This window comes from Mesocricetus auratus, unplaced genomic scaffold (genome assembly GCF_017639785.1).
Source record: "Mesocricetus auratus isolate SY011 unplaced genomic scaffold, BCM_Maur_2.0 Super-Scaffold_100691, whole genome shotgun sequence".
NCBI classification, from domain to species: domain Eukaryota; kingdom Metazoa; phylum Chordata; class Mammalia; order Rodentia; family Cricetidae; genus Mesocricetus; species Mesocricetus auratus.
Genome location: NW_024429267.1, coordinates 38225700 through 38248867, shown reverse-complemented (window position 1 = coordinate 38248867; position 23168 = coordinate 38225700). Strand labels below are relative to the sequence as shown.

General features: G+C 47.6%; 1 protein-coding gene across 1 annotated transcript; it reads left to right on the top strand.

Annotated features, from left to right (window-relative positions):
* The first annotated feature begins 587 nt into the window (after nucleotides 1-587).
* Nucleotides 588-2595, top strand: Sox14 (SRY-box transcription factor 14). Its single transcript, XM_005072011.4, has one exon. It carries the CDS (start codon nucleotides 1046-1048, stop codon nucleotides 1766-1768), a length of 723 nt encoding a protein of 240 aa, XP_005072068.1. The 5' UTR covers nucleotides 588-1045; the 3' UTR covers nucleotides 1769-2595.
* The last annotated feature ends 20573 nt before the right edge of the window (nucleotides 2596-23168 follow it).

Genomic DNA, 23168 nt, shown 5'->3' with positions numbered 1-23168 from the left:
CACCCCCCCAATCTGGAAGAACGATATTAAATTAGCGCAGAGATTCTGGCGCGAAAAGTTTATTCTGCTTTTTGCCCTGAGTTTGATATATTCTTTTCCTCTCCTAGGGATCTTTGACAAGTGTGTGTTGGGGGCGGGGGCTGTCTTCTCATTTGGTGACAAGGCTGTCCTACTTATCTGCAGGAGCTCTGGACTTGCTGCCTTTGCGGATGGTTCCCTGGATCTTTGTATTAGAAGCACCAGTTCTCTCTTGAACAACTGGGGATGAAAACAGGGGGTACGAGGAGTTTTAATTTTTGCCAGCGACAATGCAAAGCCTGAGTCCCCAGTCCTGAACTAGTCTCTCTGTTCCGCGGTGTCTCTGTCCCTCATACCTCTCCCCGCCCCCATCAGGGCCGCTCTGGTTTCCACTACTCGCAAGTTGGCAGGTGCGCCCCCCCTCCTTCCCTGCTGCTGATTGGCGCCCAGGTTGGGGAGTCGCCGCCCCGCGCTTATGTCAGAGTGCGTGCGGTCCCGGCCCACCTCGCCTTTGAACTTCGCCGCTTTTGGCTGCAGTTCACCAGCCTCCCCGCATTCTCAGCCAGGTGCGGTGCTAGGCAAAGCAGCGCCCGGAAAGCCACGGGAGGGGGGAGCCACGGCCAGAGAAGCCTGGGGAAAGACGGGAAGGAGAGAAGGCGAAGGTGAAGAGGGAGAGAAGGAGGAGCCTCCTGCCCTCGCCAGAAAATTACCTAGCCACTTAATCCCAAGACTCTGGTACTTGGGCCCCAATCTCGGGTGCCCACAGACTCCAGGCCGAACGCCCCCTTATCCCCGCTGCCCTTCATACCCTTCGGCCCCTTGGGGGCTGCCTGGGTGCCGGGACTGGCATGATCAGTTGAAAACTTTGCAGGGTCAGCTCTTCTCTCCGACTGCCCCTCTGCGGCGCCGAGACGAGGGGAGTTCAGAGTCCCGAGCTCAGGACGGACAGAAAGACAGACGGCCAACCGCGCCCAAGCTCGCCCGCAGAGCCCCTGCATTCCCCACCCCCGCCCGCCTTGCCGGGACCATGTCCAAACCTTCAGACCACATCAAGAGGCCCATGAATGCCTTCATGGTATGGTCCCGGGGCCAGCGACGCAAGATGGCCCAGGAAAACCCCAAGATGCACAATTCGGAAATCAGCAAACGCCTAGGCGCCGAATGGAAGCTCCTGTCCGAGGCAGAGAAGCGGCCTTACATCGACGAAGCCAAAAGGCTGCGCGCCCAGCACATGAAGGAGCATCCCGACTACAAGTACCGGCCAAGGCGCAAACCCAAGAACCTACTCAAGAAAGACAGGTATGTCTTCCCCCTGCCCTACCTGGGCGACACGGACCCGCTCAAGGCAGCCGGCCTGCCCGTGGGGGCTTCCGACGGCCTTCTGAGCGCGCCCGAGAAAGCCCGGGCCTTCTTGCCGCCGGCCTCGGCGCCTTACTCCCTGCTGGACCCTGCGCAATTTAGCTCCAGTGCCATCCAGAAGATGGGTGAAGTGCCCCACACGTTGGCCACCAGCGCGCTGCCCTACGCGTCTACCCTGGGCTATCAGAACGGCGCCTTCGGCAGTCTCAGCTGCCCCAGCCAGCACACGCACACGCACCCGTCCCCCACCAACCCGGGCTATGTGGTGCCCTGTAACTGTACTGCCTGGTCTGCCTCCACCCTGCAGCCCCCTGTCGCCTACATCCTCTTCCCAGGCATGACCAAGACTGGCATAGACCCTTATTCGTCAGCCCACGCTACAGCCATGTAACCCCAAGTTGGCCCGGACCTGAGGGGTGGCATGGAAGCAGAGATCTGCATCCTTCCCCTTGCACCTAGTCTGGCCTGCAGATGTGTCTGGGTCAGGCCTGCCGCCGCCCCTTGCCCACCCCAGACTCTGCCTCTCTCTTCCAGGGGGAAGGGAGGGGGCCATCCTCCTGGACCCAAGGCACAGAGTCGTGCCCGAAATTTCCAAACATTAAGACAGCTACACATCTGTCCCTCTCCCGACTCTCCCAAAGCAAGTCTGCGACTGTAACCCCTTTGGACAAAAAAGTAGGCAGTTTTGCTTTTATTTAAGTCCCCTCACTCTCCTTGGATAGGCTTTGGACTCGGAACTCCCAGATCCTGGTATTATATCTAGAATATGCGTATATATATTTTTTCCTTTCCCACTGAAGAAAAAAGAGCTGAATCTCGGTGCTGTGCCATCAGACACGGCTAAGCACCATTTGCTCTTCCTGTGTGGGGGGAGAAAGGTTTAAAAGTTTAAAACTTCAGGAAGGGAAACCTTTCTGTTTAAAACCATACTATGGTCGTGTTTGCTTCGATAAAGAGAAAACAAAACGGACCCACATGGCTTTTCACCTTGTGTAACGCAGTGCTCCTAGACACCTAAGTTTACTTTTAGACAGAATGTCAGGTTATGAAGTCAGGAAGTAGAAAGTGAACGAAAACTTCAAATAATAAAAACATCCTACATGGTCATAAATGTTTTGACAATGTCTTGGAAATGTACCTAGAAGGATTTTACCTCGTTCCTCTGTTCATTTGTTGAACAAAGACGTTTTGAATAAAGACAATCTGTCATTGCAAAAAGTAACCTTTGATGTGCATAAAATCAAGTTAGGAGGCTTAGATTCGAGGTGAGTCTTCCTCAAGTTCCTAGAGGGTCCGAAGCAGGGAAGGCCAGGTGGTCCTGCCCTGGCAGAACCTGACCTGATGGCCTGTGACCTGTAGAGGGGTCTTGAGTCTGGGATCTGCCTGGATTGCTCCCTGATAACCTGACTTTTACCTTTTGAGTCTTGACAAAGGTATCAATTCCACGATGCCTTGCCTTCCCCACAATCTTCATAAAGTGGGTCAAATCATTTCCAGCAGTGAATGTACTCAACAAAGGTGGAATCTCTTGAGTTCTGGGTGGATTTGCTTTTTAAAAACTATGCTCCAAAGAGTGGAAGTAGCAGTCTTGGAGGGAACAAGTTCTTGGGTGCCTAAGTTCAGGGCAAGGGGTGAGAATGGAAGGGATATTGTTTTGTTTAATGTTTGCTGCCCTGTTTCATGTTGCTTAGTCTGGGACTCCAGACTGAGTTCCTACGTTATTTTTTTTAAACTGATGTCTAACAACTTTCTTTTCTTTTTGTTCCCTTGGGGGGAAAGGGGGTGGGAAAAATGAGCAAGAAGAAAGTGTTGTCATGCCCCAAGCAGAGCTCTTAAACACAAAGTTTAGAAAGCGCGGGGCCCTCTGTGAGTGTCTGCTTGTGTGTACCTAGGCTTTGCTGATGCTATCTAGCCAGCGCAACAGCTCTTCCGAGTTTGTTGTCTAATTGGAAAGGCGCTTCACATCGCTGCCGGTATCCCGTGAGTTTCACTCCCCAAATGCGCTGCCCCTCGTTTTTTCCACAAGCAGTGTGCTCCCTTCACCCCTGGCTTTGCCATGGTGCCTGGAAGGGACGGGGCTCAAGGCCTTTCCGCTGCCATTGAGGGATTTGTGAGCGCCCCCTCCCCCCATTCTCCAAAGGACTCGGTAGCCAGAGGTGGGAGAGAAACGTTGTCAACAGTCACCAAAGCCAAAACCCTCGGATTAGCATATTGTCCACAAAACAATTAGAAGTGTTTGAGGTGCTATTTGGAGCCTATTCATCCGAGGCCCTTTGTCAAGGGGGGATTTTCATTATTGAAAAAAAAAAATAAGTTAGCAGTTGTCCATCTGGCTGAGCTGAATAGCAAAGTGATTCGTGTTGTATATGCTTTTCTCATTAAGAGCTCTTTTGAGACCAATGTTAGAATTAAATGGTATTACACAATTAACATACAAGGCCGCTGAATAGGACGGGACGCCTATAAATAATAGATAGATAAATAAATGAACGTTCAGGCTAAGGTAAACAAAGGCGAGCTGGGGGAGGTGTGGAAGAGGCCAGGCAGGCTGAGCCACGCTTACTTAGCATCACAAAACCCTCTTACAAATCGAGACAATTAGGAAGTGACGAGCCTCTGGTGGCCGTCGGGTCTAGGGACTCAGGGTGCGTAGGGAAGGCTCCTCCTCCCGCCCCCTAGGAAGCTCAGGAGGCCTAGGACGCTGGCAATGCTTCCGTTGTTTGATCTAACCCCAACTGACAGTCCTGTCAGCCTCTCTGCTCTCCTTCATAGCTCAGTGTCCCTTAACATCTCCCAGGATGAAGCTTACGGGGGTCTGGTGTTTCCCCGCAGAGCCCAGCGCGGGAGAGCCAAGAGTACCCCAGACGAGGGAGGAAGCCAGGCGCGTGGCCCCACTAAGGTGCCCAGCTGATTGTGAAGGATGGTTAGATGGCAAAGGGGCACCAGGCGGGTTTGAGCGGCGAAGGCCTCGGTACACAAATGTTTAAACAAATAAACAGCCCAAAAATTAGAAAGCAAGGTTCCATCCAGACTGCGCTCGGCCTCGGGACTCTCCCAGAGACCTAAGTGCGCAGGCACCGACGGGAGCCTGGGGCCCAGCATAGGGCCACCGAAATCTCTTTCCAGCTCACACGGCGGGAACCAAAGTCCTGGGGTAGCTGTAGACCAGGCTCGGGACACTTCTTCCTTGGACACTTTGATTTCTTAGTAGACTGCCTGCCCTCCTCAGACCCAGGTCCAGCCTGGCTTCCAGGGTCTGCGGCAGTTTCTTTGCCCGGGCCAAGGGCCGCCGAGCATTTGTTGCAAAAGGTGCGCGGCCACAACTCGCCCCAACAGCCTAAATCCTGCTTGTCATGTAGCTGACAGGGGTCCGATTACAGACTTTAAAGTCTGCGGCAGACAAAAAGGAATCCCCTGGGGGGATGGTGTGTGTGCGTGCGTGTGTGTGTGTGTGTGTGTGTGTGTGTGTGTGTGTGTGTAGGGGGTGGGTGAGGTGGAAGCAGTCTCAGTCAAACCTGTTTGCTCACAACTGTCTCTTTCTTTCAAGGAAAGCATTAAAGCAAACCTGTAGGGAAAGGAGCTCCCCACCCACCCAGAGTGCAGGACAGCCGCTTCTCCCGGCGCCACGCGCAGCAAAGAGCAGCCTGGAGTTCCCAGCCACTCATTTTGCGGGCTCACAGAGCCCGAACTCCCGCTGCTCGCGGCCGTCCGGCTCCCTGAGGGAGGAGTGTCTGCCACCTGCTCTGTGTTGGGGACGAGTCCCACAACCCGGGAGCGCTGCTCCTTCCTTGGTGCAGCCCCAATCCTCCCTCCAGCAGAGGCGACCCGGTAAAGTTCCTGGCCTTCCTGCAGGTGCCACTGCTGGGAACCTTTCCCCCCTAAACTAATAGATCCTCTCTGAGTCGCGCATCGTGTGTGTACCCACCGCTCTTCTGCTACTGTTTTCTGGGACCTGGGAGGACTGAACCCTGTGCTTTCCGGAAGACAGCTGGCGGCGCCGGCTAGTTCGGGTTTTAGCTAGGTTTTCATTCTTAAATTTTGGCTGCAGTCCGTCTCAGGGGTTCACTGGTTCAGATTTTTGAGAGATTGGCATTCGGCATCACCTTAGCTTCTGATCTCCTTCACAAAACTTCGGGTTTTTTGTTTGTTTGTTTGTTTGTTTCTCGTTTCCCCGTATTTGGGTCTTAATCCCCAAACTTTCATTCCCTTCCGGCTTCCTAGCCTTCCTATTTAAGGGTCAGTTTTCTTGCATCGTCTAACTTTATAAATGGAGAAGGCCAGCTACTTCTAGTAAATCGCACTGAGTCGCGAATGACTGACGTTTGAGAGTCCTTCGGGTTTGCTTTCCAAAACCACCGAACCTCGGGGAAGCCTCACCGATGCAAAGAAGGGTGATAATTTGGTCCAGGCAGAGCCTCGGGACTCTCACCGCGCCACCTGCAGAAGTTCTTCCTGGCCCCGCGGGTTCTCAGGAGAGATAGCTTGCTGCCAGAGCTGGGAAAACTTGGCTAGCGGTGGGAGCCAGCTCTGCCTTGGCGGATTACTGTTCCTTTCTGCTTCTTTTCGGTGCAGTCCTTGTCACCATTGTCCAAGTGGACAAAGAATTTCAAGACACTTAAATTCGCATAGCAAGTCATTCACAAGACTCATGCTAAGAATTCTCAACTCCAACTGCCTTTGCCGGTTGGGTCGTGGTGTGTAGGTGAAAGGCCAGGCGAAGGGGGTGGTGTTGGGGGTGTTTACATTTGGGTGTTTTAGGTGCGGTGCAGGAGCTTTCCGCTCCGCCTCGGGGCCTGCTTGCTTAGCGTCCCCCCAATCTCGGGTGCGCTCGGGCCGGGCGATGGGAGTGCTGCCTGGGCTTCTTCCCTGGTGGCTCCTGAACGGTGCGTCTTGGCCTGACGCCTTGACGTTGAGCTTTAGCCGAGAAATTAAGAGAATGATGAAGTTGAGGCAGGCAAGGGGGCGCTAGAAATCCAGTGGCGTGGACAAGGACTGTCAGCCGCCCTCCGGCGGGCCCCTGCTGTGTGCCTGCGGAACTCCGAACCCTGCTAAGGACCCGCGGAGATTCCTGGAAGCTACACTGATGGGGTGTTAAAACGCGAGTGTAGCAGCATTTGCCCTGGGAAGAGGCTTAAAAGCAAGGAAAAGGAAGGGTTCCCCACTGGGCTAGACCAGCCCCTGGCCCTCGGTGTGTCTAGAGGTCTTCGGTACCCAAAAGCTCCAGCAGGCTTCCCAGGGAGCCAGTTGTGTCCCCAAAAGCAGAAGGGGCCGCAAGCCCAAGGTATCCCTAGGCTACCTTCCCCAAATACCCACCACCTTCTCTTCGAGCTTGACCCGACAGACACCTGCACCCCAAAGGCCCCGAACTCCCAGTACAAGTTAGGAGAAGGAGTCAAAAGCCAGGCGGTACAAGGTGACAGGAGTGCACAAGTTTTCTCTTTATGGTGGAAGTGAGGGCCTGGCGCTTCCGCGGTGGCCAGCCTCGTTTTCCAAGTTTTTAAGATACGGTCTGGAAAAGAAGTAAAGCCAGATCACCCAGCCCAACCATGGTGAGGACACGGGGGCACCTCAACAAGACTGCGCCAGGCTGCAGGTGGCTAGAAAGGCCACACTGGACCACAGTCCTAGGGTGACAAGGAACTCTCAATTCTCGTGCCTTCTAGGCCACTGCGCCGCCTGCTGCCCCAGGTGGAGAGTTCATGCTTTGGGGGCCTCACCTTTGAACCCCAGGACTCACTCTTGGCTCTAGTGCTGCGGTGGGACCTGAGGGAGGTGGGTGAGAGAGACGTTAGGGGCGGCTGCGCCTCTGCCTAAACAACACACCGAACTCGGTGCAGCTCGGCACTTCCAACAGCACAGCCCGGCCGGAGACTGGGAGGAAGGGAGAAGGGAGGGAGCGGGCAGCCTGGGCGCTCGCCGCGGGTCCCCCTTCGCTGGCACCCCCCGTGGCGCGGCGAGTCAATGGGATTTGCACACTCGAGGTGTAACAGCATTACTGCGTTAATTAGCATTTCCATTTCACGTCCAGATTGTTTACTTATCTGCGGGAAACATATGTCGGGAGAAGTTCACATTCCGGATTCTGCTCCGCTGCCCAAGGTGCAATTCCGGGGAGGCAGCGAGGGGGAGGGGAGGGCTTCAGATTTTTTATTACACCCTCTAGCCTTATCTGCCGCTGTAAATTGAGGATCCTCCATTGAGCGGCATATGGAGATTATATACTTTTTTGAATATCGTTTCCCAAAGCCTGCAGATTTTCACTTTGAAATGAAACAATCCTCCACCGCTTCCCCAGGGGCCAGGCGCCTCCTGTGCTGTCCAGAGCGGCCATGGGGACCCTTCCGACAGATCCTCGAGCGCCCATCTGCCCAAGGCCGTGGCCAGAGCCGTGTAGAGCCCCGGTTCTCCAGACCTAAAATAATCTCCGGGGAAACCCGCCCAAACACGGTTTGAACCCCAGACATAGTCTCCGCTGTTTTCCGAGTCTCGCCCCACGACTTGTGCACTCTTTGTTGCTTGTGTGTTTCCAATACCCGCATAGACGCGAGCTCACTTCTGCCCTCTTCCTACGCTCTAAACACGCAGCGGGCGGGGAGCCAGATGCCCACGACTGTGCACAGCAGTTGCCCGCTACATCTCCGGGCTCTCAGGAGCCTGGTTCTCCAGACAACCCAGTCAGCTTCGGCTTCTTTGTTTGGAGGACAGTGGAGGTGGTGGGCCCTGTGCCCCGCTCGGGACCACTTACTGTGAATCTTGAAGGGAAATTCTGCACCAAAGGCACGGGTCTCCATAAGCCGGGCGGGCACTAAGAGCGAGGACCGAATCCCATCTCTTATCTCTTCCAAGGCTCCGTTCAGCCTGAGATCAGAGAGGGAGAGAAAAAAGGAGAATCCTTGCTCTTTTTTTTTAATTTAATATACCAAGCCACCCGTTAAGGTCATTTATATGCTTAATTTAGTGATAAAAGTCGGTAAGCAGAATCACAGGAATCACCCCCTCTGCCTTTTGACCACATTTTTGTACAGTAATTGGGAAATTAGTTAAATATATGTTTGCTTTTTCCTCATTCTCTGCTTTGTCTGGAGCGCCATTCTAATAGCCATACTTTTAAAATGTAATTTGTTTGCTCTTCAAGAGATCAGAAGGAAGAAATGTGTGTCCTGTGCGATTCCATCAGCCCGACTGGGTTCAGTTTGCAAAATCACGCACATAACCCACCCTAGGTAGATAAAGCTAAAAGTCCAAAATTTCCTTCAAATGCCTGAATTTTTTTTCTGATCCCAAATGTCCTGTGGGAAACAAATTTCAATGTTCTATCAGAACAAAGAAATGGACTAGAGCAATACAACTAATGCAGAGAAGCTGGAAAATGGGGGCATAAACAGACTCTTTCCCATCAAGTATTGTTTTGGAATTTCTATTTTTTTTCAAGACCTCTAAGAAAATTGTAAGGTGTCACCTCTATCTTCCAGGTCTATCTGTAATTGAATCTAGGTCACTATTCTAAAGCAAGGAAAGCCTGCTTCCCACTTTTCTACATCAGGCTGAAATTTGGGGGAGGGACAAGGGTCTTGCAATTTCATTTAAAATGTAATGGTGGATGAGCTGATAAGCAAATAGGGAAAAGGAGTCCGCTAAAAGAAAAAAAAGGCATGGTTTTAATATGCTCCAGATGGGGGCAAAATGATTTACATGAGAGTTTATTTCCTCTTTGCTGATATGAAAGAATTACAGATACAAAACCCACTGATCTATAGAATAAAAAAAGAAAAGAAATGTTATTTTCCTGTAAAGGTGTCAGTTCATTTATATTCATTTAACCATCCATCCATCAATTCACTTTCTCACTCCTTGCACATCCTCTCTGGCTCTGTTAAACCTTCTCCTTCCAATACACTTTGCTAGAATATACAATGAAGTTTTCTTTCTTTAAAATAATATTAGAATGCGGTGTAGTAGGTAAACACAGGAAAGGAAAGTGTTGCTGCTGTTGAATATTCCCGGTAATTTAACATTATGTTTCTATGACAAAAATGTTAACCATGGTCACATGTCATTATTACGGCAGTTTGAGTACGAGCAGCTTGCCTGTGGTTACAACCATGTGCAAAGGATATGTAATCATTTTCCACAAAATATACAGCAATAGAAATATATTTATCATGTGAAAATATCCCTGTGATATGGAAAATTTAGCAAAACCTGAATCCTTATGTACAGACATATAGTAAGTCAGTAACACACTGCATAATTAAAATAACTGTCTGTATTACTATGAATGAGTTTACAGTTCCTGCGGGGTTTGTTTGGATAAAAAGTATAAGCAGCATCAATTTGTATGTGTGTTCTAGTTGTCATGATCACCTAAGTGCATACTAAAATCAGTGTTTATTTGAAAAGAAATTAGAGTTGTCATTTTGGGCTCACCCAATGGGATGGAGATTAGATAAGATAGGTTTTCCTCTTTTGAAATAAAAATTAAAAGTCACACCTAGTTTGAATCTCCCTGTGATCTCCCCAAACAACAGAGTCAGGCATTATTCCCAGCATTGGATGTATCCAAATAAAAGGCTGGATGTCTCCAGATTCTGAGCCAGGACAAGACCATGCCAGCACCTAGTGATGGTTTTCACTTGTAAATTGCTTGACCATAGATTGCTTGACAATTCTCATGGGTGACATTTTTTTCCAAGCTGGGGACTAATCTTTTCATCCCCTTTTTCTTTCTTATTCCTTCCTTCCTTGTTTATTTTCCCTTCATAAACTCTAACACTGTTGGCTGGAAAGATAGTTCCAATGTAGGTCTTCCTAAAGCCCCTGAATCACTCTTTGCTGTGTTTGTTTCTTTCTGGTTCTACTGTTTTAGACTGTGGTAATGTGTTTTCTCACCAACTTAATTTTCAATAAAACAAAAGGAGTGATGGTTTTCACCAAAAGTCAGAGGGCTTTGGGTTTAGTGTTGTCTCAAACCCTACAGTCTAATTTGAAATAACTGTTTTTAGTCTAATACAGCTGGTTGGGCAGACACCTTGAAGACACTGTAGAATTGCTACTTACTATTGATTTTACTTTTTGAGCTCTTAAATACTTGAGAAAATAGTGCTTAATAAGAAGTATCCACATGCTCTGGAATATCTTTGAGAACTAAATTAAGAAGAATTGAGCCGAATACCCAAAGTTGTACTATCTACTGAAAGGGTGCACTGAACTTCTCTCCTTTAAAATACAGTTTTGATGTATAAAAAGTTGCATGCTTTTGTAAGAAGATCATTCTGGAACTAATGTGATTAGAAACTTGCTGTAACTACAGATGACACCCTCTCTACTGCTGAGGTGATCCAGGTGACCCCTACGGCTCACTCAGTTCATCTTGTCATCCCAGGCTTGCTGAAATGCAAAGTGGAACAACTACACAGTGCTCGTGGCCCATCATCTCAATATGGAGTCTTAGGGTTTGATGGAGGTCGACCTGAACCAAAATGAAACGCCTTAGCTTTTTACAGATGGTCAGAGATGCCCAGATACTCATCAAAAAAACTTGTTTTACAATAAACGGATGAAATGGGTGACATGGGGATAGATTTTATGAAGAGAAATTTTATTGTCTAGATCTCTTTGCAGTGCTACCATCCTTCTACAGTTGCCTTCTACAGTTCAAAGGGCATTCTTGTGCCCTTCCAAGTCAACTTCTGCAGGACATTCTGCAGGGACATTTTCTTCTTGTTCTCTAAGTGTGTGTGTGTGTGTGTGTGTGTGTGTGTGTGTGTGTGTCCAGAAGTTAGATCATCTCCACTATTCTTCAGTGTACAACATGATGGATATCACACCCACTAAAAGAAGCCATCCTCACCTTATACTGAGACAATTTGAATGAAAACAGGTAAATTTCATTTGTAATAAACTATTGTTGCAATGAAAATTCCTATTATGGTTTCAGCCTTTGGACAGTGCTCAAAAGCAAGATAAACTCAGAAAGAAAAAAATTCTTAGAACTGAGATCACAAGGGATATATATCAGTTTCTGTCTTTTGGTAACCCTCAAGTTTCAAACAGATGTGAAAATAGATCCTGTAGTTACTTGTCCTGGCTGGGGTGGCGGGGGGGGGGGGTCAGCGGGCGGGGGAGGAGACAATTGAAAAGACTTTCATTCATGAATGTATTTGCACACACCTGTTACTCTGAATTCCTAACTTTCCTGAATGGCAAACAATTACCTCTACACAGAACTCAGAGTAGCATCACTGTTAATAGAATAAGGTGGAGAAAGGATGGCAAAAGATGGGGCATGTCACTGCCAACTAAACAAACAAACAAGCAAACAAATCCTAACTAATCAGCTATCAGTCCCCTACCAATGGCATCCCGGTCACTCATTCTTCCCTTGGTAAGAGAGATCAGTAGCGAAATCCCTAGGAGCAATCCATGAAACTTAAAAACAGTGGCCCAGGACATGTTTAGAATGACCCAGAAGACTCCAGAAGCCCAAGAAAGGTGTTGCCTGGCATAGAAGCTGAAGGCAAAGCACCAAATCTCAGAAGATCTGTTTAATCAAATTTCTGGTTTAGATGAAGGGGAAAAGGCAAGAAAGTTCTGTTACTTCAAAAACATTGACTCTACCTGGATAAGTAGGCGAAATAGTCCATTGGCTGCAAAGGGGTAATAGTTTGATCTTTTTTGAATCAGTGACTGAGAGAAAAGCTAACACCAGCGAGTTTTATCACAGCTAGTTAATCATTTGAGGTTACCTTTTCTTTCATTGAAATGTGTTTTAGGAATATGTTTTAATTGGGTGTGCTGTTTTCCAGGATTCTGAAGATTTATCTCCTTTCCCAGGGAAATGGAATCTGTTTGCAGTAAGAGAGACCCACATGGTTGATTAGATGAATATTAACTAAGCATTCTAGGCTCCATCTTGCCCAGCTCTCCCCCAAAGCACCATAAGGTAGGTACTGATGCTGTCTTTGTTTTACATAGAAGGAAACTGAAGCTGACAGGCAGTAAATGACTCACCTAAGAGCTCATGTCCCTCAAAGTGGAAGTTGTCTGTCGCAAGATCACTAACTGTTCCCTACTATCAACCCAAGGCTTCACTGGATGTAGACAAAGGAGGAAAGCAGAGAATGCATGGAACTTACAAGGGAGGAAGGGGTGAGGAAGGGGGAGAAAAATGTAGATATGCCTTGGGATATGGCAGAGGACCAGAAATGCCTTTGCAGAATATGTGAAATTCTAACCATTCAGCACCCCCCATCACTGAGCCTCTTACTGGTCCACATTGCTTCAGCTTTATAACTGCAGATACGACAGGCAACTTCCAAGTCCCGAAGACACAGTGAGAGAACAGGATACCCAGATTTGGAGGTGCACAGCCACAGATTTCTATCAGAGGAGACCCTAGCCTCTCCCAGGCCCAGTTCATGATGCTCGCTTCGGAGGGCTTGCCTTTGACAGGCAGCTTAGCAAGTACAGATGTAACGTTAGGAAGACCAAGGAATTCTCCCACTGTTTCTGTTTAAGGCACTATCAGAGCGTCCAGAAGCCTCTCAGTTGCTCTGGGCACAACTTTTGGAGAACGATTTGGAAACATTTTGCTAGTCCTAGTTTCAGATGATTTTCAACAAGTCACATGGAAAATGCAGGGTACAGGTGAGTCCACAGAATATTGAGGTTCCAAGACCTGTAAGCTATGTTTGATAATTTTGTAACAATTTTAAAGGGGATTTGATACCTTCTTGGCTGCACTAACGTATTTATTTGTGAACTGCAATTGATGACAGGATCTCTTGTGCCAGCTGCTATGTTCTGCCTGAGGACTGCAGAGAAGTAGATGGCTGTGTTGGGCAGGTTTCCCACTGGCATTGGCAGGAAGCCCTGGTGAAGGCCAGGAAAGCAGAGAAAAGGGGTGCCCAGGATAGCCATGGCAGAGATGGTAGAGTCCTGGTCCTGGCCATCAGGGCCGGCCAAGTTTCCTGCTGTGATACGATTTACTTAGCCCTTCCTTTATGTTGGCTAGTTTTCTTTTTCTTTTACTTTTGACCTCCTCCTAAGCTTTGTGTGGTGGGTTTCTTAAAATAATATTACTTGAAAAATTAAAATGTCCTGTGTAACAGCCATGATTATCAGTCATCTCAAATAATAGAGGCAATCGCTAATCCAAATCCTCACTTTACCTCTTAGACAATGAGAGGAGCTAAGAGCAGTCAGTGATTTCTACAAAGTCATACAGCTTGACGACATGCAAAGCTGGACTAGTACCCATGTCTGCTAAGTGTTTGGCAGCACCCTTTCCTTCTGTCATGGCCTCGGCTGCCAGCTGACTGTGAATACTTGTTTTAATTTGAGAGATGTTGTGGCTTCCAAGAACTGACCTTTTTTAGCCACAGCCTTTTAAGTCGGTTGTTTCTGAATCACATAGCCTGGTGACTGTGTCTTCAAGCACACATTTCAAACAGCCTCGGGTGCCAGAAGGGACAAGAGCTGCCAGAACAAGTGGAAATGACAGAAAAGACATCCTACAAATCGGGTGCTGGCTTCCTTTGTTTAGCTAGAGACCTAGCTGGTTCTCAAAACTCTAATGCTGTGTTTTCAACTTCAGCCAAAGTTCTCATCCACAACTACTTTTTAGCTCTAAGCTTCCCAAGGGGGCTCCACAAAGGGCATGGAGGTGACACCCTCGCGGCTAGCCTATGACACTCGCAGGGCTAGCCTGCTCTCCTGTTAACCCCGTTTCCTCCCAGCACAGCTGTCTTGCCTGCAGATGTGCTACTTAGTTTTATGTCAAACTGACACAAGCTGGGATCCTCTGGGGAGAGCAAACCTCAGCTGAGAAAAGTTCTCCATCGGATTGGCCTGTAGGCAAACGTGGGGGCATTTTCCTGATTGATGGCTGATTTTGGAGTGCTCAGTCCACTGTGGGTGGTGGACAGATAGACCTGAGATGTATCAGAAAGCAGACCGAACAAGCCATGAGGAGAAAGCCAGGAAGCAACACTCCTCCATAGCCCTGCTTCAGTCCTTGTCTCCAGGTTCCTGCACTGACTTCCCTTCACGAGGGACTGTAACTTGTAAGGTAAAACGGGTCCTTTCCTCCCCAGGTGGCTTTTGGTCATGGTGTTTACCATAACCACAGAAAGCAAACAAAGACAGTAGGTATTTGTTTTCCAAGAGACCCTGAACTCTGAGACACTGAATGGCTTGCCTACAGCCACACAGCCAATATGGAGAATGTGCGAAGCCCACGTCTCTCCCGCTTTTAGGCAGGGTTTTGCTGCCACATGTCACCCCTGTAAATCTGGGTCTGTTGCCTTTCTTCCTTTGTGTCACGCAGTCCTCCAGACCCCAGAGTCCTCTCTTCAGCCTTACCTTTACAGTGGTAGCTCACGCCTTGGAACGCTGCCACGTTGCATTGCTTTCCCTTTTCTCAGTCTTTTGAAAGAGCAGATTCTCATTTTGGTTAACTTGGGGTGTTAAAAGTCAGACCCCCCCACCTGAGTCCTAGAGCTGTGCCAGCTCCAACTCACTGCTCCACTTCTCTGTGCATTACATCGTCTGCCCAGTGGAAATAGAAGCGGCCCCTGCCCTTGCTTTAGTGCAGCCCTGGGGAACTTGTGGGGTCGTTTGGGGGCTTAAAAGATGGGACAATTAGAAAATGCCATACCACACAATTAGTGTTAGCTATAGTTTTGAGTGTATTACCTATTTTCTGACACTCTTTGTTTTTGTTTGTTGTTGTTTTGTAGCAGGCCTGGTTATCCTGGAACTCACTATGTAGACTAGGTTGACCCCAAACTCACAGAGATCCACCTGCCTCTGCCTCCCAAGTGCTGGAATTAAAGGTGTGTGCCACCAACGCCCGGCTTTTCTTTCACTCTCTTAAAAACACCGTCTGGAAACCATGACTGATTTTTTCATACATTATTGTAAATGAGAGCATCCCCTCAGAGTCTGTTCTATTTACCTCTTCAAAGTGACATCAAAATTGTAAACCCTATGTCTTCAGTTTGCTCATCATTTCACAGGCTCTGCTCTGCTCCTCTCTCCTCTCCTCTTCTCTCCTCTCTCCTCTCCTCCCCTCTCCTACTCTCTCCTCCCTTCTTTTCTCTTCCCTTCTCTCTCCTCCTTTCATCTTTTCTCTCTTCCCTATCTCTCTCTCTCTCTCACACACACACACACATACACACACACACACACACACACACACGCATACACACACACACACACACACACGCACACACACACTTTGTTAATTTGATAGATCTCATTTCCTCCCATTATGTGATTATATGCAGAAGAATGTTTCCACTTTTGGATCATTGGCCTCCTTGGAAATCAGGGATGGGTTGCAGCAATGCGTTTCTTCGGTCTAAGGCTAAAGAGAGCATCATTTGTTTCCTCCTGTTTCCCCAGTCAGGCATCTTGACCTCATATTCATCATTCCTCAATCCATTCTATGATCCCAAACCCTCTTTCTCAGAGCCTGGACCACTGGGAAATCCCAAACTCTGTTGGTTGTCAGTCTCTAATCTGGCCATGTTATCCTTCATTCACCTATTACTTTTCTGTCGTATTCTCCCTCCCTTTCCCTAATTCTGAGATTCCTAACCCAGAGTCCTCATTTCCTTTGATCCATATTTTTATTCATGTGGGTCACACCTGGGTACTCTGAGGCACTAATGTTCAGGAAGGAGGAGGTCAGTCCTCAAAAACAATTATCTTCCCTTTAGTAATGGGAATCTCTGTAATTCCTACTCAGAAATTATTTGTGCTTAACTTAGCTATATCCAGATGTCTGTCACTTACTGCTGGTGTGACTATGGGCTACTGACTATACTTGCCTCAGGGTCAGTTTACCAGTCAGTTAAAAGGGGGATTAAAATGACAATCCCAACACTTAGCCACAGATGAACTATAAGGATTAAGTGTGATAACACGAAGGTATTCATCCTGGTGCCTGGCACATGTAAGAAGCCTGTGATGTAAGTATCAACGCATATTCTTGCAAAAATGCACTGGAGTAGACCACTGGACACATTCGATGTTCCCTCTTCCTTTCTCATGATATTCAGTCAGGACGCAGTATGCTTTTAAATCTGTTTGTCTGCTCATTGTTTACACTATCTTGATTTGTTTTGTGAGCCCTCACATTTCTGTATAGCTCCATCTACAAGTCAGAATAATAGACCGGAGGATGGCGGGGTTGGTCTGCATCATCAGGGTAGACATGCCAAGTTTTGGCCTAAATAGACTAAGGAAAGAACTTGTAAGAACTTACTTTATTTTAAAGCTCAGTCTGTATACCTGGGTTTCCAGTCATTGAGATCTAAAAGAAACCATTGAGGGCTTTGAGGTCAGCCTCACATTTTCCGATTAAAAGAAAATGAAGGACCAGAGAAGCATAAGGCCACTGCCAAGGTCACACCTGGTAACTGTAGTAGAGCATGGTCTTTGTACTTGTTCCCACAGGTGCTGTCTTCCCCTGGCTGCCAGAACACTGGGTAAAAACATTGAATTTTCAGTGTATTTCTTTGGATCTTTTTCTGATAGCGAATGGTTTTGATTTTGTACGTGAACACATTGGAGGCCTCTGATAGGATGGCCTGTGGGCTCCTGTGATAGATGAGCAAACATAAACTTTCAAACGAGAGCCCCATTAACCCTCAGGATAACGAGTGCCTATGTTCTGATTTCCCGTTCTGTTCCAGGAACTTCACAACCATCCTCTTTCCATACTCAGCCAGCTCTTTGGGGTAGTTGCTCATCTACCCTGAGAAAGTTAGGGGCCCAGGGAATCTAACAAAAGACCCTGCCACCATTTCAACAGGCCCTGGTTGATACTGAGATCTTTGCATCTTCAGACATCTTTGCTTTGCCCTGGGTCAGAAGGCTTAGTTCACGAAAAGAACTGGCTTCCTGACAAAGAACTCCTGAGTGTGGGAATAGAAGGACCAGAGGGAGGTGATGATGGACTTTGGAAGCAATGCAAGAAGCCTTTCGGAAAGGGTAAGTCTGTTAAGAATGGGGAGTGTGTGCAAGGCAGCATGGAGTATGGCAGTAGAAACAAAGATCAAGTTGACAAATGAATCTTTTTATTGTTTCACTTCAAGCTTTTTTGTTACTGTAAAGTTTTTGCTGTTTTTTCTTTAAACTTTATTTGATGACTTCATAGGTTGAGTATTTACACCATTTCCACACCCTCCTCTCACCCCACAGACTTCTCCAGGGTCCTCATCACCATTCCCTCTTGCATTTGAGACCTCTTCTATAATTATGTTTGGTGTGTAGACAACCCACTGGGTCTAATTACTGTTGCCCTTATTTGCATGTGTTTGGGGCTTACCACTTACAACTGAGCTCTCTTCCCTGACAAAACAAAACAAAAATCAAAAAACAAAAACTGGATCTCCCTCCCTCACAGCCATTGGTTGTCTGTAGCTTTTCACCTGAGATGAGTGCTTGTGAATTTTTCCTCCACCCACGTTGCACGTTGACTGTTGTAGTCATTGAGGTTCTTGTGTCTCATACAGGCAATTGTATTACTGAACATTCATAGGTGCAGCATCCCATAAAACAAGGCAAAACCAGCTTTGTCACTGCATCTGATTTCTTTCCTTATACAACATTCTCAAGATGAAGGCATAGCTGATAGAGAGCAGGTCACTGTGCTGGGCCTGAGGCTGGGGGCAGTGTGCTTGATGAAAAGAGTAGCACCTGAAGATTACTGACATAATAGAGCTTTTCTACATCCCAACTGGAGGAGTGCTTGTGTAACTCTAACCACATGCTCAAACTCATGGAAGTGTACACACACACACACACACACACACACACACACACACACAAAATGATAATGATAATGGTGTTGCAGTCTCGTTTTAAAAGAACACAAATACTGTAAAATAAAGCATGGAAACTCATTTATGAAGATGGGCTATACCACTAAACAATGACGTCCAGCTGACACTCGATTTTCCAGTAACACTGATGCAGAGGAAGGGTCTTGTTTCTGTATTTGTCCTGGACCCAACTCTTCCTTGGATCCTTAATTCTTCTGAGCTATTAGGATTGGGAGGAAGAGTTGACCAGAAGGGACTCAACTTTGGGATGGAAATATTACACCTTACTCAAATCTATGATTTATAAGAGAATTCTGCCGCCATGGAATATGGATGATGTTTTCTCTGAGCCTGTTGACTTATGACATTAAATACAGGTTTTTTAAAAATCCACTAAATCAGAAGTTAAACTTCTCGCACCCCTAATAGCAGCTGCTTACTGAGCGCCTTCAGAAGGGACCACGAATTCCGCACATGCACACGTTGTCTCTGTCTCCTTCGCATGCTATCATCGAGGAAGCTGTCACTTCCCTATTGCTCACTTGAGGAACTACAGCATAAGGTCATGGAGCACAGTCGCAGGGCAGAACTGAGATTTGAATCTAGATCCAGGATTCTGAGAGTTGATGCCTCTTCTGTTGTTTCCACTGATTACATTAGCTGGGGCCATCCAGACCTCCTGAGGAGCCTTCCCTGTCCATATATCCCTCCACCCTCCCACCCCACTCCCACCTTCTTGCCCTTTCACTCCCCACCCTCCACCCTCACCCTCCCATCCTGCCTCAGTTACCCACCACCAATAGCAACTCCATTGTCTTCTCTGCCTATTTTGTCCCCGTCCCAAATCTGATCTTAAACCCTGTCCCTTTTGTTTCTCAGCCCCATAAGAGGTTGCTTCTGTTTAGAAATTATCTGTTTTAGCCTCCTCTGCAAACCCCATAGACTCTTTCGGGCTGTAGTCTGTAACCAGGAAAAAGAGCAGACGAGTTCCTGGTGTTCTGCATGGGCAGCCACACTTGTCTGTCCTAAATGGTGTCAGGACGGTGTGGCTTGCAGTCAGGAACTGCCATTCTCTCCCTTCTACTCATACATAGGAATGTTGGAGGAAACCTAGAACCCTTATCTTGTTCAAGATCCAGGGACAGTGGATCTGGGAATCTAGGCATCATGTTAGAGCTCTGGGCCTCAGGCTGTGCGTGTACATGAAAAGCAACTGTGAACTCCTTAGGAATACCAGTCTCACGCCCCTGCCCAAAGACAACCAGAAACCCCTGGGGCAGGGCTCAGCAATGAGCTTCTAGGTGATTCTGAAACAGGGAAGTTTGAAATCTACTGATGCAGCCCAGAGCTTCTCCAACCTCAGTGGACATAAACGTCATCAGAAGACAGGGGTGCCAGATTTGCAAATAAAATCGAGGTGGCCTCGTGGGGCTGCCTACACGAACATGCACTCTTTGGAACGCACATTTACCTGGCTGTCCTCTAGTTTATATGTGAAGTATGCAAAGGCCAGCTTTTGATTCAGTAGGGCTGGAGTGAGGTAAGAGCCTAAAATTTGAACAACGCTCCCAGGTGATGGTTACAATGCTAAACTGTACTGATAGTAAGAGTCAAAACACAGATGCTCCTCCCCCTCTTCTTCCTCCTCTTCCTCTTCCTCCTCCTCATCTTCCTCCTCCGCTTGTCTTCTGGGACTTGAACCTAAGACTTTATGCATGCTAGGCAAGATCCCTTCCACTGAGTAAATCCACATCCCCCAAACTATTTCTTAAACAGAGTTTCCAAGATCTTTCCTCAGTTTATGAATCAGATTTTCCAAAGGAAACACTGGTTTATAACGTGACAACTAAGAAGCAATGTGTCCTGAGTCACAAGTCTCTCCTTTTCAAGCTTTGCTGAGACACTCTCAGTCTGAAGCTTATGCATCTAGGTGACCCTGCACATACAGTGGTGGCAGAGATGCATAGGGTGAGGAGTGTGTGCTGAGGGGTGCAGAAGGGAGGAAGCTCTGTGGGGTAAGCCCCCCCCCACTGTAGAAACAGGAAGGTTGGAGCATCTGTGGGAAGAACCAAAGCTTAGGGCTCCTCCCTGAGCAGCAGCATCTGGGGACATTCAGCATCTCCAAGTGCAGAGCACTGCTAGCTACATTTCCTGAGTCCTTTTGTACCAAGATGTCTAGAGAATATGTCATTTCATTTACTCCTAAACAAAACAAAACAACAATCAGAAACAAAAACATTTTTAGGTTGAAGTTATTCTTTCCCTAAGGGAGGAAAAAAAAAAGAACAAAACAAACAAAACACTGAAGCTCAAATACTACATAGCTTGTGTGTGTGGTAATGTTGAGACCCCTGGTCAGGATCTGAACTCAGATCCGCTCCTCAAACCTCTCTCATAGGATTCTGTCTCTTTGTTGATGCCCCTTCTTAATGGAGATGCTAAGGCCCAGTGGAGGCCTGGAGAGGCATGGCCACTGTGTTCTACAGCGATAACACCATATACAGCCTTTCCTCACAGCATCTGCCGTCACCACTTTCCCTCCTGGGCTTCTCCTTGTCACCAGATGGTGCCCCAGAACACACCCTGCACTGGCAGCTCCCGGCAGCAGCAGCCTAGCTGTGGGTCTTCAATGCTGAACCCCTGTTGGTGGACACTGGCAGAGAAGACTTTTGTCTTCCACTGCACTCCACCCATTGGCTCTTTTTTTGTCTGCAGCCAGGTCAGTCATGTACTCATGCTCGATGCACATTTCTCCCTTTGATCTTCCGGAACAGCCACTTCAATTTAGGCTTCCTCCTGGCTGTGGTGAAATTCCAGGCATGTTCCCACCTCGGTCCCAGGTTTCAAGGTGTATTAGTTTGAAGAATTCTCACTGTCTGAGGAAATGATATTGGGCTGAGCAATGCCAGAGAGGTAGAGCCCCCCCCTCACTGTAGGTAAGACATTAGCATTTCAAACTCTTAATCCTGTTGATTCTAGGTCCTTTTGATCCCTTTAGCACTTGTCAGGAGGCTTGGGTTTGTGTAATTTGCAGGGTAAGGAGTGCTGGTTGGCTTGAGTTTTATTATGACCTGTTTACGTCCTTTAATTAGTAAGAAAGGCTATGCCTGGCTGTTGAGCCTCCTTGGAGACATTCTTGCAGAGCCTGCTTTCCCCAAAGCCTCAGCAATGATTTGGGTTTGAGAAAAGTGAGTGAACCAGATCCTCTGCCTGAGATACCTTTTGTTTTGCCTTTAGGCAAGCTCCACTTGTCCTCTGTAGAGTCCACAAGTCAAGAGAATAACTGAGAAACACATGGTTCCTTTCAAGGCCAGGGAAGGGGGGAAAGCCGTATTTCCTGAGTGTCTAGGTTGTCCTGGGCATTTAACTCTCTTAATCCTCTCAATAGCTTTAGGTCGTAGATCTTATTATCCCCATTTTACAGATTAGAGAGTCTACCCTCAGAGGTTAAGAAACATGGTCCAAGTTCAAACAGCTAGAAAATGACAAGCCTGGGATAAGAACTCAAGTCTGATTTCAAAGGCGCTGTGTTTTCATGCTATGTAGGTTGAAGAATTTCTTAATGTGTCCCGGGAGAGTAAGAAAACGTGTTTGTTTTCATGTTCTTGTTCCTGGAGTTTTCAATGAATAGAAAATGTGAGTCTTTAAAAGCACTTCTAAATAAGGAGGAAATATAATTAGATTAGTGAACTAGTCCCAGGAGCTGAGAAACAGCCTGGTGAACATCAGCAGAATGGGCGGAGGCTGTCTCATAAGTGGGCCAGGGAAACTGATTTTCCACAGCAAATGAATGGAAAGTTCAATTCCTACCTGACCCCAAACAGAGAAAGACACACCATAAGGGTCTTCAGCTTAAAAGGAAACAAGAATGTTTTTAACATACTTAAAACTTTAAAAAGTAGGTGGACATTTGTTATCTTGGGGCAGAGAAGACAAAAATACAAACTTAATTATGGCAAGATGAATAAACTCAGCTGCCAATACATTTACCTTTTTTTTTAAATGCAGAACAGGAACCCGAACTTACCAAATTAAAAGCCAAGCGATTGCTCCAGAGAAGACCTTGGTGAGAAGGTACCCGTGTGATTAGGACTGAAAATGTCTTTACGAAACAAATCAGCAAAACTTTACAAATCAATACCCAAAAGCCCACTAGACAAATTTGGAAAAGTTGGAGAACACAGGAGAATCCCAAACCCCCAGAATAAACAAACTGAAAAGCTGTTCGGGCCCCACAGGGAAGTAACAACCAAAACAGCATGACGGGCAAAAGCTGAATTAAATACCATTGTGAGCTGGGAGCAAGAGCTTATGACAAGGGAGACAGCAGAATCCTGGTGTGAGTGTGCACGCCTTCGGCCATTATGGAACCATGTTGGCAACAGCATGGTGACACTGACAATGTGCATGCCCACTCAGAAACTGACCACCTCTGGATAGACATATCAAGAAACTCCCGTGTGGTGCAGGGCCAGCCCCGTGGGCGCCTGCAATGTCAGGGAGCTGTGTCCCCAGAAGGGCTCTGCGCTTGACTAGGTGTTCCCCTTACACTGCCTTGACACTCACAATAACCGTATTTGTGAACTAGGCAGGGCGGCAGAGCACATTTGAGAGGGGCGCTGCAGATTGCTGTCCTGGCCACATTCAGCACTCAGGACACCCGTGAGAATCCCTGTGGAAATACAGAAAAGTTCAGCCTTCCAAAGAATAGCGAGGGAGGTGGCCCCACTGAGAAGCCACAATTCCCGTTCGAAATAGAATTTGCATCGAGTACAGATGAGAGAGAGTGGAAGGCAAAAATCATGGGCAACTCAGAAGCTGTGCTGTGGCCTCTCGGCTTATGCTACATGCCCGCATTCGCCAGCAACTTAAGCTCACAAGGAGCAGGAAAAGGACTCATTGCCCTTTCAGGCCTTGCTCTCCTCAGTGAGCTGCAGGTGGAGACAGGCTGCACCGAAC

Bases quoted from the DNA above. Each gene is read 5' to 3' on its own strand.
- Sox14 (XM_005072011.4), top strand. From the start codon at position 1,046: ATGTCCAAACCTTCAGACCACATCAAGAGGCCCATGAATGCCTTCATG.